This window comes from Lissotriton helveticus, chromosome 2_1 (genome assembly GCF_964261635.1).
Source record: "Lissotriton helveticus chromosome 2_1, aLisHel1.1, whole genome shotgun sequence".
NCBI classification, from domain to species: domain Eukaryota; kingdom Metazoa; phylum Chordata; class Amphibia; order Caudata; family Salamandridae; genus Lissotriton; species Lissotriton helveticus.
The window spans coordinates 967,821,169-967,836,498 of record NC_136059.1 but is presented as its reverse complement, the minus strand read 5'-3'; the positions used below and the strand labels follow the sequence as shown (position 1 = coordinate 967,836,498).

The 15,330-nt window shown below is 41.8% G+C and overlaps 1 protein-coding gene across 2 annotated transcripts in view; it reads right to left on the bottom strand.

The window, feature by feature from the left end:
• The window catches only part of RFX3 (regulatory factor X3), a 638,508-nt gene extending 623,396 nt beyond the window's left edge, over positions 1-15,112 (bottom strand). The window contains exons 1-2 of one of the 2 annotated variants that reach the window (XM_078675714.1): positions 14,907-15,112; positions 10,594-10,650 (exon numbers count right to left, since the gene is read on the bottom strand). In XM_078675714.1, coding sequence (XP_078531840.1) covers positions 10,594-10,624 — 31 coding nt within the window. In that variant the 5' untranslated portion in view covers positions 10,625-10,650; positions 14,907-15,112. The remainder of the gene's footprint in view (positions 1-10,593; positions 10,651-14,906) is intronic. The other variant, XM_078675716.1, reaches the window with a different exon arrangement.
• Between the last annotated feature and the right edge of the window lie 218 nt (positions 15,113-15,330).

The following is a 15,330-nucleotide window of genomic DNA, read 5'->3' as shown; positions in this document are numbered from 1 at the left end:
TTGGGATTCCTGTCTTCTCATTCGCTTGAACTCACTGCTGCTTTTGACATCGCTGATCACAGTCAATTGCTTTACTTAGAGTATACCTCTTTAGATTGAAATATCATGTCTCCAACTTATTCTCCTCCTTCCTCTGCAACTGTGCTCAAATTGTCTTTATCGCTAAACTGGTTCCAATCATTTATTGAGTACGCAAAGGATCTATTCTTGCCCCAACATCCTTTAAATTGCATTTTGATCCTCTCGCTAAAATGTATTGATGAACTGGTGTGTCTATTTACCAATATGGAGATGACGTAGATTTACCTGAAAACTTAAATACTCTCAGACATACTAACTCTAAGAACAATTCCTTTGAATATTTGCACTTGATTGTAATAATAATTCCCCACCCTCAACCCTATAAGGAGATCATTTAGTCTTTACTTGCCCTAAAAAAAATCCCTTCAATCCTGATCTTCTGAAACATCTAAGCATTGATACATTTTATATTTCACTCTCTCCATCTGCGTCTTCCCTCAGAAGTATTCTGTATCCGTTTTATCTATGTATTCACATCATAAAAGTTGTTAAAGCAGGGAACTTTCAACTCTTGATTCTAGAAAAATTACCATGGTATTACTTCCAAGTCTTCTAAAACCTGCAGCCCATGCATTGATTCTCTCTCTGCTAAACTTTGACAATGCCTTTCTGGCAGGGCTCTCCCAATCTACCTTTAAACACCTCCAATCTGCCCTCAAAAAAACCCTTTCATGCAGAGTATCAAAGTTGACCCTGAAAGGTATAAGAAATTATTGTCCTATATTTTGGCTCCCATTCCTTCCAAAATTAAGAGCAGTAGGTGTCCTTCAATCCTCCAAACTAATCGAATGTAGTTAATTAAACCATCTATTTAATTTCCAATCACACTTCCATAATTGTCACAGAGTAGAGACTCCAATGTTCACTATTATGAGGCCCAATGTACCCCAATATAGGGCTAGGTAGTTGCATGACCTTTTACCTACATTTGTCCTACCTTGGCCTAAATAACGGCTTTGGTGCTGGCCTTTTGCCTAGTTAGGCGCTGAATAAATGTGTGGTTTTCTTCGAAAACTAGCCTCATTTAATATGCATGAGGATTCTTAGTATCACAGCAGGATTACCATTTTCTGTATAATAACTGTACAAAAGTCACCGCAATCCTCATCCTTGGACGACAGACCCCCAAGTACCATTTCACATCTAGGTAGGACACCTGAGGGTTCCTTTTGGGTATAAAAGCACCACATCTTCACTGGGCAAACCAGAGGAGGAGAAGCTTCCATGCTGACACAAGACGTGGAGATTCCAGTAATCAGAAACTCCAGCACTCAGTGGTCTGACATCCCATGCTGGGTGTCCTACTTGAGAGCAATAAAGTAACGAAGGGAGTGTAGGAACTACCTGCACTGCTTCCAATGGCACTCCAGTGGAGATGAATTCTCCTTCAAAAGACAATTTTATAACAGTAACCAGAGTAGTAATTTCCTTGGCACCCAAAGCTACGATTACAATCGCATTCAAATAGAACCTTGTTGAATTTGTACATAAGGTGTGCCGCCATCCCATTTAAATGTAAAAGTAAATGTACACGTATTTATATAGCGCAAATCACCGACACGGTATCTAAGCGCTTGCTTAGGGAACCCGTCCTGGTATTCCCCTGTGAGATACCCTGGCAGGGTGTCCACAAGGTGAAAGCCAGGCATCCCGCCGCGAGGGGCCGTAGTGGAGATTAAGCAAGCTATTGCCCAGAGTCGCAGAGTGTGACCCCGTGAGTCGAGTAGGCACCGGAGCGAGAATTGTCGAGTCTGTGGAATTTTGAGCCCGATACCCGCCGAGGCGGGGAATCGAACCCTGGTCCACGGCCGATCTCAGCTTCCGGGTATGCCGCCTCTAACCACTGAGCCACGCTTCTCCTCTTACATTGCCTACTTGAGACCAAGACAGGGTCCTTCATCCTATCCCATCAGGTAATGGGGTTGGCTCCTTCCTAGGGGGAGTCTTGGCTTTACACCTACATACATGCTAGGTACACTTAAATAGGGTTAGCATCTTAGGAGTACGCATGATTACTGCCATGTATCTATATGCCTGCATATATTTACTGTTTTAGCACCATGGTAGAATACTACATTTTACTTACTCTGCTGGTGCTTGTAATCATTTGTATCTGTTTCTGCCTAATGGTTGTCGCAGCACACGTATTTTATACTAGAATGATGCTGGTTCAATAAATGCTTATTGAGAACACCCCTTCATCTATTCTGTATATTTCTGGGAGTAGAAATGAGCATGAGTGACTGAGCGAAAAGTACTGTACTGAGTCCATGATCCCTGAAGGGTCCGGGTTGTCATGTTCGATAGTTGCCAGAAACTATTCACTTCTTGGTAAGGTTGTGGGGCTTATAGTGGCACTGTGAGCTAGCTGGTCTAAAGGCTAACATATCCTTTGGGGTGTCTGAAACCAGTTTTTCATTATAACCCTTAACACCATTAGTAGCACAGTTATCTCTTGACAAGATCATTTTCAGACTGCTGCACTTTATACTGATATTGTGCACAGAGGGAAACCAGGAGATTCCATCTAGACAGTAAATTAAATGTGCAACTGCAGATCAATGCATGGTAAAAATCATAATCTACCCACTAGTACTGCTCAAATCCATTAAAATACCAAAACAACAAGGTGACGGATGGAATGCTTGAATTAATCTCAGCCACTGGCAATCAATTGGGAAGTATTCCAATCCATTGTTTCTCACCACCGTGCCACCTCAGTTTGTACCCAGCCATATTCAAATCAGTCTTGACCCTGCTCCTCGTGGGAACAGTCCAGCCTCAACATTCAAATCAGCGAGTATTCATTTTAAAGACATCAATATGAACACACTACACCACCTAAAAAACAAAGTGAAAATTATAAGTGGCGACGTGCACTGTGTTTTGACCATCCTCGGATCTGGACTTAGATCTGCATTCAACGAGATTCGAGGAGATATCAGGCTAGACCCTTTATTTAAATCCTCATAAACACAGAGAAGAACAGTCTTCTCATGAAACACCTCAGCAGCCTTACATACTTTTTTGTAAGCTAAGTCTGACGCCCCCATTAACCCCCCCCCCCCAACACACTTTACCATTCGACTTTTCTCTCTTGCCCGAAATTACTACACTGCTCCAGTCCCATCTCTTTCTGGACACCATACCCTGAATATCAGTTTTTCTTTACTGCCCAACTTATTATAGGATACCAGAACACACAACGTGACAAACTGCAGCACAATTCACTTTCTATCAGCATAAGGCGTTCTCTCCTCTGAGACTGTGGTGTATTTCTCACTTTTCCATGCAGACTGTGCCCTGGCTATGTCTGTGGTTTTCTGCCCGTTGCCCATGCCTTTAGCTTTATGTAGTTTTCATTCCTATGACTTTGAAAATGATATCTCCGTGGCATGTTTAAATAATCCCGCAATAAAATTGTCAAAATGTGTATTCCACCTGTAAAGCAATTTGTAGTCTATCAAGACTACATTCACACTATATAAAATAGGCATTTAAATTAAACTAGACTTTTCAAAGACGGTATGGGTGGAATAACTTCCTGGAAAGACTAACTTTTGATAATCCTCCAAGAGGAAACGTACAGTATTTTGCAGCTGTTACACTTTCACTTGTCGGTTACATTGGGTAAAAAGAAAAACACATACATGCAGATGTAGCCCTAGACACGCGCACTGGAGTGAAAGAAATGGAAGGTGAAAAACAGAGAAAGACGACATGTGGCAAACAACATCGGCTTGACCGAAACATGCCTCATTAGAGCAGAAATATCCCATTTTCTGTAACAGAGCAGATTGAGAAATTGAACTACTTTCTCCTGGTTAACACACTAGCAGCTATTCGCTTGGGATACGAATCAGGGTGTCTCTGTAGAACAGCACAAATGTAATGAAAACCCTTAAGAGCCAAGCAGGGTTCTAAAACCTCGGTTCTCCTGCACGGAGCTCGTGCAATCAGACCGAGCGCGGCGAAGCCTGCTGAAAGCGTGTTTATTATAGCATTTGAAGTAATGAGCAAGGAAACCTGCTCGCAGGTAGTGACTGAACTGTGATACAGGATTAGGGCTAGCACACTTAGTGTTCCGAGCCGCGGGAATCACAGGTGGACTTTGATGGCAGCTCACTGCATGTGCACGTTAAGGTGCTGTTTGCACTGCATAAGAGAGCAGGTACATTTGGCTTAGAACAGTTAATTATTAAGTTACACAAAAATGTCTATTGTACATTGGGTTAAAAGGAAAACAGCAGGCTATGTAGAAGTCCAGAAATGGCAAACAATGGCTTATTGATCCTGACACAGCTGTCCAAATGTCAGCTAATTGGCAGGTGATAAATATATGTTTTTCCAATGCAGTGTTTTTTTTTTTAATGCACGACTTTGCACAGCACTTCACCATCTCAGGGCACTTTGAAAAAGGAAGACTCTTTTAATAATACACACAATAAAAGCTGATTGATTGATTGACAACGTTTTAAAGCACCCACCACCCCTAGGGGTCTCCCAGTTCGTGTCTACCATATACATGCTTCACTCTGTTGTGCTATAGGGAATTTCATGAAAAGCCTTTATTGAGAAGGTGAAGTTATTTCAAACAATTATCGACGGTCTTCAAACTTCTCACATGAACAGCCTGAAAGTGTCGTCACCGTAATGGGCAGTCAGATTGCTGATACAGACTTGGTGTCTAATAGGCATGGACACTGGAATCATGTAGTTTTGTGGATGCACGCATAATTAGGGATTTGCCACATAATCCATCATCTGCTATATAATCTGTTTAACAGAAGAAAAAAAAGTTTCTGGCTCAAACGGAACAACATTTGCCAAAAATGCAGCAATATGTGTTGCTGGACAGTGAAAGGCCCTTCTAAAAGTTTGAATGGTCATCTTTCTGTTGCTTATTGCTTTATCTGGATGTCAGATTGGAGTTAGTGTGTGGAACCTTTGACCAGATAGTGTTCACATGTGTAAAAACAACAAAATAACGCAGTAATACTATCACACATGTCAGATTTATGCAGCATAATTTAATTCTTCTTGCAAAATAATTTGTTATTCCCATGCTGCATAGTTCCAATAGCCCTACTAATATGCTTCTTAGCCTTTACTTTGGAGGCAATGGACCCTATAGAAAGAAAGTAAAGCAATTTATATTTGCCTTCTTTCGGAATTAGTTTGTCTCTAGATGCCAGGCGATCACGTAAAAATGCAAGCTGGCATTTGGATTCAGGGCATTACTGCTCCATTTTGAAATGGCTTTGAAATGTCGAACTTCAAAATTAAAGGACGTTTCGGTCCTATGGAACGTCCTCTCTGACTCATTCAAAGACGGTGCCCTTGTGCCAGGGCTCCCACAGAGAGATTCTCTAAGCTACATGCATGCAAGAAAGACAAAGAAACGTGGTTGGAACGATGTGTCAAACGAAGAATAGAGTAAATAAAAGCAACTGAATACTAAAGTAGGAAACCAATTTCCGAATTCAGTTACTTGGCTACTTAAGGGGTTCGGATAATTTGTCTACCAGGTTTAACCCAGTTCACTTACTGGACTGGAGACTAAAGATGTTCTGCTGCTGGGTGTAGTTTAGAGCCACAGAAGTCCTGTGAAGAGTTGACCACCTCAACTCCATCTGTTGTACCAGAGCATTGAAAGCAAATAACTGAGAGCACTTGGAAAGATAACTCCCGACTGAGAATCCTAACATACCCATTACATAGTTTGCTTTACAAAGAGCAACCCAAAATTCTTCTTTCGGAAACTTGGAATTAAGAAGCTGACTGACTGTGCAGCTTCTTGTCCCATACTTCACAGAGCATTATTAAGTGCAGGTCATGTGCCGTGGCTGCTATAGCTTACCATATTAGTATAGTCAACAAGGGAACCCGTCTAGGTAGCTACGGACCTCGGGGGATTAGTAACTTTATCAAGAACAAAGGACCTAAGCTTATCAGATAATTACGTACATAGCAAACATAGACTGTAATCAGAACTATGGCTCTTTTTTCAATGTCCAGCCGGACAAGGAAATATTTGTTTTCAAAATTTAAGGATACGTGAGACACAACATGAATCAAGAAACTGGGCACAAGCCTGTACCAAGTGGGAGAGAACGAACAATACAGGGAAAAATAAGAAAGGGTTTAACAGGCAAAAGAAATGGAGCAAGAGGCGGCTTACAATACAATGCAATCTTGTGCAAGCACGAACCAACATATACTGCAATGAATATATACAATTTGAAAAATGCAGTACTGTTAAAACAGTCGACGTGACGTTTCGATCCCTAGCTCCAATTGTTAACTGGGATCATCTTCAGGACTAGTTATTATGCTATTGCCTGAATCATTAAAAGCCAGATCACGATTCGAGTTGGTGAAACTGGCAATTGCATTGATGCCTCGGGGAATTGAAAGCGCGTCACCTTGAGCCGTGAACGCGGAGCCGAGTGAGGCTTGTTGGGGAAATCAGGTTGGCGTTCTTGTTTCTGGTATTAGTGGCCTGTGAGGTATGGGGTGGGAGCCAGCTATAGATGTAAACTAGCAGTGAAGGGCGGGATTGGCGGCTGCAGCAGTGCACAGTCCGTTTCACATCAATCCTCGATGGGATCACAATGAGTCTAACTTCGTCCGCGGTGCACATTATGTACGTAATTATCTGATAAGCTTAGGACCTTTGTTCTTGATAATGCTATAGCTTACCAGGCATGGTTTGCCCAGCCAGAATATAAAAGGAACTACCAACCCAGAATTGAACCAGTCCAAAAGATGTGGGTCAATGCATAAAAGACTTGAGGTATTATTTCCAAATTACCAGAAAAACATTTGCAGTTTAGTTAACATAATCATCCAAATTCTTAACCCCATCACTCAAAGTCTGCATTTTGGAGGGGACGAGGGGTGTCTAGAAAGTAAAGTCAATTTTGTGAAAGAAATAATTACACTGAGGTTAGGCACGTCTTCCAAAACAGTTTAGATTTTGGCCAATCTATCTATCCATCCAGAAATAGCAATGAAAAATTCCTTTGTTTAACTGCCAAACAGTGTATCATCAATTATAACAAAAATGCCCATGTACCATACTCACATCTCTTGAAAAAGTTCCTATATAGGAGTTCAATGGTGTTTTGCTCTATAATCGAACAAGATCATTAGAGAAAATATGCTAAGAGCTAGCCATCTTTGAATGTCCTTCAAGATTGTATCTCTTATACTGTGCAACTGCTGTCTAATAGTTTGACAGAAAGCAGAGTTTCTGCTCACCAGGTTTCTTATGATGAATATAGATAATTTACATGGGGTCCTTACCCGCTTTCTTTACAGAGGGGCGTCTTATATGGGAAATTGGACACTTGTGGAATTTATTTTTATATAAATCTCCAATCATAATACCATACTACAACAGGGAGATAATAGATTCCATCAATGTGCTTAGATATTGCCAAGTACTAGTGTTATGTAATCCACAGAGATTTGATAAATAGACTAAAGCTACACAGAACTGTAAGTGGTATGCTAAGCTTTAGTCCCTCAACCCCACTGGCTCTTCCTTTATGTTACCCACAAGGACACCTGCTACACAGATCTCTCCATTCCTGTCGAATTTGATCCCAGATTTGAGCAGGTACCTGGAACTCCCACTTAAGAATGGGTGCCCGTACACTGCAATCCTTCCCTATAGAAGTTGCTGCTTGCTTAGCTCATTCAAAATGTTAGAATATAATTTATAATTATTTTCAAATCTTCTGAAATTAGCTTCAAGCTCCTTTATTCAAATACAATGATTTAACAAAATGTATCTCTAAATAGTATCCTTGCTCCAAAATGGCACTCCAAAGTGAAGACAGGGCCTTGACCATGTTGTGAGAGACTAGCACAATGCTGTTATAAATGGAAAGAAGTTGTATGATGATTTACTGAGACACTAGCGCCTTCAGCAGCAAAGATCAGTGGTCTCTTACTTAACACCATAACCCTACCAAGTGTGAAAAACCAAGAAGCTGTTTATTCCACCTATACAACGTCTGGCACAATCTACTGATGATGAAGTGTAAAAAGCAGGAAAGTGGTCAGCACTAAGAACGAAACAAATGTTTCTCTGCAGATCAAGTGTTGCCAGAAGGATAGTATGAGGCAGACTTGTTCCCTTTAAATTTCTCCTAGGTAACTACACAACATGAAAAAACTCATCTGACCAGAGAAAAGTACCCATTGAGATTTGGGCTGGGGTTTCACCAAAAGACATGTTAATAAATGCTGGCCAGAAGAACCGCTTTCATAATAACAAACTAAGTTCACAAGCAATTTAAACTGATTTTTTGAGTTAGTGAACTAAAAGCAAAGAGCATAACAATAAAATGCACCTATATGGCTTTGAAATATACAACCTTAATTTAGTAATAGTAGTAAATGACTCTATTCAAATGGATCTGGCTACCTTGACGTCCAGTATAGAAAAAAGAAACAGTTCTCTTCACCCGGTCTTGCATCACTAACAATCAAAAACAACACATTTTCTGTAATGTTGCTGAAGTCTGCTTGGTTTCTGAGATGCACAGTGACATAATTCACTGTGTGGCCACTTCAAGGGTAAGGAAAAATGAACTCCCCTTTCACATAGCCTGTTGTCTTGGCCATACCAAGTTAGAATACATAAGATTACCTCAGGGAAAGTCCTATACGTTCTGTGTGTAATATTGGAGAAAATAGAGACAAATCACCAGGTCCAGCTTATACCTGCTTTAAAGAATACAAAGATGGTCATACTATGGAGGATCACATCACTGACCGACTCAAGAAAGCAAAACTTAAACAATACACACATGGCACATTTCAGTAAACTAAAGCACATGAGCTTCAAAAACATTTAAACACGTTTAACTCAAAGCGTTTTCAGGAAGGACATGAAGTCAGACAAAACCGAAACTTGTGGAGATATTACTCTTCATTGATGCTTAAGGCACATGGACGTTTCATAAACGAATACCTGTGGCACAGGCCAGTGTTTAACTTGCTATGGGGGTTAAAGTTGCAGTTAATACACATCGTTTGGATCAACTGTTCAGTGTAGATGGTTTCATGGCAATGACCAATAGTAACTTTTTAGGTTGTGAGTCATCATAATTTTTCTCTTTTTCATTGTTTTCCATTTTTGGTCGAGATCCACACAAACGCTATCTGGTCTTTATAGTTCTTTTTTTTTACTTAAGCGTGAGGAATACAGCAAATACATAAGAAACTACAGAAAAGATGTCAAGCTTTATGTGTTATCCAAATCGTGACATGAATGTGAAAGCAGTTAATGGTTTTTCTTCCAAATCTTTTTTAGGACCAGTGCATTAACCTGCCAAGAAGCAGCAGGCGGACCACTTTGACCAACACCTGTTTACTAAATCCTGCTGCTTTAATGTTTTACCAACTCACCCAGGAATAGTTTTACTAGTTTAAGACCATTAATTCATATTGGGTCTGCCTTCACTCACGCATTCCAAATGCTGTGCCGTTGTGTGTATTTTTTCCAATGCGTATAGCGACAAGTGGTCAGAAGGGCAGATGTTTTTGAATTAGCTTGTAATCCTGACTGAGAGACCAGATCTATTTTCTCTGGGCCCGCATGTATTTGACAACCAAATAAAGCACAGCTGACAGCGAAGAGGTTTTGTAGGGACAGGCACTTTCTTTTTCAAGTGGCCTTTATATGTTGTCTAGAAGCTTCATGCCTTGGTCAGCTCTTTTTAGATGATCCCGTTTTTGCTCCAGGGACAACCCCGGAAATATCAGATTTTCAGAACTGCACATTACAAATATACTGACGATCAGATTATAATGCGCAGATGTTACAGTGTGGAACGTCATGAAGACTAAATCTGATAAAACCGTGAAACTTAATGAAATGAATTCAGTCCCTGGGAAAATAATTAGCACCGACGGTGGCTCCTGGTAATGACAAAAGGGGAGGACGCCACCTGCTTTGTAGAGTCCTTTTGTGGGCCTCTGAAAGTCCCAACACAATGCCCTGGAAATGAAAGTGACACCTGTTTAAGGCAGCCATCTGCCCTGAACAAACTGGGTTTAGTCAAATCGCCGTCTCTCCACTTAATCTCGGATTCCTGAAATACAGGAACACGGTGCACCTGTGAACACTAAAGAATTAAAATAATGCACCCATAGCAGCCAACAGCCAGAGGAAGTTAAGGAACATATACAACTTTACATATTAAGACTATCTCGAGGAGGAAGTAGGCAAACTTTTTCACACAAAACACGCTATATCAAAAAATGTTATTGCCTTTATCGACACAAGTGAGGTTCATTCACAACTGACTATTGGCTGGTGTGGGCACACAGAAGCAACGCTGTCATCCAAAACATGTTCAAAGATGGCTTTTTCCAAACAAATGCAGCCCAACACATGGCAAGTTCCAAATATGCGCAGAATGAACAAACAAATCGAACTCATTTTATGTTTTTTTTCTCAAAAAAATCCAACATTCTTTAAAAGCCTATGTATACCTCGTTTACATTCCACCTGCCAGCTCCTCATGTTGATAAACCTTTCCGGTCTGCCGTCTGCAAACAAAAACACACGGGTTGCAGCTCTTCGTAATAAATACAACAAAGGGAGATATTTTTACTGCATGGAATGACAGAACGATATTGCAAATCAATAGCATATGGCAGAGTACAAAACGTTAACAGAAGAAACATTTAGCACGTGTGGCTGCGCTGCCAGCGGCGCATACATTAAACAGCATCTCGACACCTAATGCATGGAATTACGGAACATTTCAGACACACAAAACCAACAACAGCTATAATTTCCTTACGCACAAAGCATGATATTCCTCGTTACACTGGCGCGAAAATAAGGCGATTACTCTGTTGTATAATGGTATTCTAATTAGCTTCCATCTCGCCCAACACCTGGGTGATTACAAGAAACACAAATATGGAAAACAGCACGTTGTTGTCAATGCCTGTAAACGCACTGCTAAACTAGGCGCATCCAAGAAGTAGCTGAAACGTGACGTATGCATGAAAGAGGCAGCTCAAAAAGCTTTAGTGGAGACCCATGGCTCTATTGTTATGAAGAGAAACAGGAAGTGGCTATATTTGTACCTTACTGACTGGGAGCTTCCATCGAATTGTGTCTTGAAGTTTAACGAACAGTGATAGTGAGTGCATATTTGAAAGTGTCTTTATAAAACACATTTTATGTGAGAAGTGTATTGAAAAATAGACTGCACCCAAAACAATTGTATGTGCAGCTGTGAAGGTACGTAGCCAAAAAGAATTGAACTAGATTATAAAAATGTGTGCTTGGGGAAGTACCACCAAACAGGCAACTGAAATTGTTTTTTTTAAAGGAACCCATATTGTCTTTGATTCTAATAACCCAATAAGTATGATTAAGTAAATTGCGTGATAAGACATGCAACTACTTAAGGGAGTATCAACCACAAAGGTCCAACCATATTGTCAAACGCGTAGGCCCACTAAAGCAGGCACAAACGCAGAGCAGTCTCTAGGTATGCTGGCAAAACCACAAAAGACTAGCATGTCCAGACATTTAACCCACAAGAGCATCAGAACAAGAGCGAACGTGCGGCACCTACATCCATAGATTATCTGAAAGATGGATTATTTGCAGAACCATATACATAAATAACAATGCAACCACTAACTGCTTATTGCTAGGGTAGAGTTTAACAGTCCCGACACCCTCTGAAGCACACTTGGAAACTAACAAGCAAGCACAGCTGGCAACCGTTCCAGAAACCTCCACCTAAAGTGATGCGAAATGCTAACTCCCACCTGCTGAACATAAAAAAACGTGCTTCCAGAACGGAAAGTGGAATTATCTTTCCTGTGTGACGTCACTGACCGGCAGCCGAGAATAGTCAGCAATCCACAGTGAACAAGTGAGACAAACTTCAGTGCCCTTATGCTAAATACCCAGTCTGCACATCAGCAGCAGCTGAATTCGTGGACTTGAACTCCAGGAAGATTCAGTCCACTGTGAAGGAAGTTGTTGCTTCAACTAATGGAAAGGCCCGGCTCATCTTTTCATCCTACAGAGGTATGCACAATGATGATCGTGCCAGACTTAATCATATAAATACAATGCACACAGTTAATAAAGCATACTGATAGCACGGGAGACTGTAAAACACTATAAAGATATCAAACAATTGGTGTCTATTATCTACTGAAAAGCTCCTTAGAAAATTGATAGTGAACACTCACATTTACCGCCTGGAACTATTAGCATGCAGCTATAATGCGCCAAGGACCACCACAACAATAAGCCTCCCTTACAAATCTTAGCACTGTAATCATTGAATTTAAAGTCACAATGCACAACAGATACACCACCAGAAACTTGTGCTGATGGCGTAAATGTGTTGGAAATGGACCACAAGTCAAAGGGAGGCAGAGCTGCATTTTAGGGCTCCTCTGTCGCATTGTCATCTGCGCCCATCTCCAGGTGAGAGAGAAGGGCTGCAGAATTGAACTTTCTCGGAGTTTATAAACAAATTAAAATACTTAGAAAATATTGTTCTGCTTCATCAGAGGCATATATACGCTCTACTATGTGCGCGTGTGCCCACCAGGACATAGTGTTATCAAGAAGCAGCACATCTGGAGCAGTGTACTGTAGACATAAAATGAGGGCATTAATCACATATCAAAGTATGGTTGTGGTACTGTAATGAACACATGGAAGGCGACCTGCTTCTCTTTAGTCTGCCGACCTACCATTTCCATCTGGCTCGGGCCTATATTTTATATCTAGAGCATGGCGTAATTAATAAGGACTTATTTCTGTAGTTTAAAGAATGTATACGCAAATTCAAGGAGATGAATCTGGTAAAACACAAAAGAGAAACTGTGAGATCTTAAGACGGATTCTCAGGAAATAGGATCCACGAGTAGCATAAAACAGAGCAACAGTTGCCAGAGTGTGGAGGCAGCAAGATTGGGTGACAAACAACTTCACTGACAGCAGACATTTTTACTGTGCTTTTCTTCTATCCACAGTGAAAGGTTAAAAAAGTTGTTTTTATCTAGGAAAAGTTCCTGGTATGGGCATGATGTACCAGGACGAGAGTGATTTTCAGGGACGTCACCCCGCCCTGTACAGGTGATAAGAGGTTTAAAAAATTAAAATGTGTCACCAAATAGATATTTGTTTTTGTAAACAAATAAAAGTAGTCCTTTTAAAGGTCGAATGATCCAACCTAACATGCACTTGGCAACATACAAATTAATGAATACCATGCCACACACTTTAGAAGCTTTCCTTTGGTTATAAATCAATACATCTTAAGCTGCTATTTTTTGGAGGAAATCAAGATCGAATCAACTCTTGACTTATTGCACATTTCACGAGGAGGCTAAGCGGTACCTAGGAACTGCATCACATGCAGTCAACGCAGTACTAACGCCTCTCTGTATCTGTATCTCCTTCATCTATACGACATGCTGCTGCAGTCCGAACAGCCAAGTTTTTACGAAGCAAACATTAAAAATACACACATACCCTCAAGGTGGAAACTGCTCTTGACGTGTGCGGAAGACCTAAATATGCAGGGATACAACGTATCCATCGCTCCCTGGGAGAACGATTCCACTTCAAATCAACATAAGACGTTTGGCGATGATGTGAATATTTGTGCGGGACAACAAAACTGTACCCCGCTTCCCAAAAAGGCAAACAATCAGAAGTGTGGATGGAATATGCTAGACAGATCCCAGATTAACCAACCGGCACAACGAAAGAGGGTGTGACACGTCTTAAGTTCATAGAGCAGGCACTGCTTATAAATCCAGGAACTTCAATGTCAGGTTATGAAAGGGGCGAATAAATCCACCAAGAGAAATCGAAACAGATGACTGGAGCAAGGTGTCTTCACTACAGACAATTTTGCAAAGTAAACAGCTGGATCTCCGATGCTCAAGCCTCAGTGGCACACGTGAATAACGAAAGCTCCGTTTTGCTAAGAGCACTTTACACAGAGCGCCCCTTCAAATCAACGTGCACACAAGGCAGCATCACCTGCAGCCATGGTGAACTGGTATCAACTGCAACGTCAAACGGGGGAGGGGGGATTCCCACACTCTGCGAGTGCAATTCAAAAGCGACCGAGACAAAAGCACATTTTGCAAGAGACTGAGGTGAGAGACTGAAATGCACAAATAATACAGACACACTGAGCAAGGAAATACATTCCCAAAGCAACAGAAAAACTGACAGCCAGTGAAAAGCGAAGCGGAGCCTCTTGGCACACTACATTAGCCCTAACCCAGTCCCATCATGACCACCAAACAACAGACCATGGACAGTGCACAAAAAAGTTGAAACAATCTTTATTTATGCCAAAACAGACATAAGAGAATGAACCAGGCCACACTGATGCCTCTTTCATTCCCACCCCCAGCATATAGTACCACCCCCTTCATGCATATACATCCAGGCGGCTCTCTGATAAATATTTATTTTTCAATAGCTAGGCAAATGGAAATATATAAACCCCCTCAAATGTACATGAGGTTGCGCAGGCCCCCTCCTTTATACCCAGAGCAGCGACGGGAGACAGGATCCACCATGTCCTCAGAGCGGGGAGGACTGGGGTCCTTTTTGCTTCTCGGAAGGAAAGGAGCCTGAGGCTGCCCATGGATATATGGTGATCCCCATCTCCCATCACGCACGTACACACATTACACACACAGAGCGACCGGCAGGATGCAGTGCACCCCGGGCAGCAAGAGGCTGACCTCGGGTGCAAAGGGGGTGGGGAGCACAAACACACAGATATATTCACCTTGGCTGTGGATGGTGTTGCTGGTGGCTGTTGTTGTTGTTATGGGTGGTGGAGGAGATGCAGAGGAGGAGGAGGTGGCGGTGGAGGGTGAGGAGGAGAGGAGTAGTAGTTGTTGATGGGTAACAGTCGCCAGGACTACGGTGACTATGGCGCTGGGATTCACAAGGCAACAGTTGCTATAACTCACAAAAGGAGGGGAGGCAGCCTAGCCTGAGCGCCGGAAGAGGTTGTACTGACCCGCCCACTAGGTGGGCTCTCAATGGCTGAGGCGTTCTACGGACAGGAAAAGGCGGATTGGCCGCGCCCATCGGTGACGAGGGTTCTGACGCGAGAGTTCTGCCTGTTTCTGATGCAGCATGGTGCGTGTCACTGTATCCTCCGTTAATGGACTGCAGGGAGAGACGAGACCACGTTTCTGCAATGG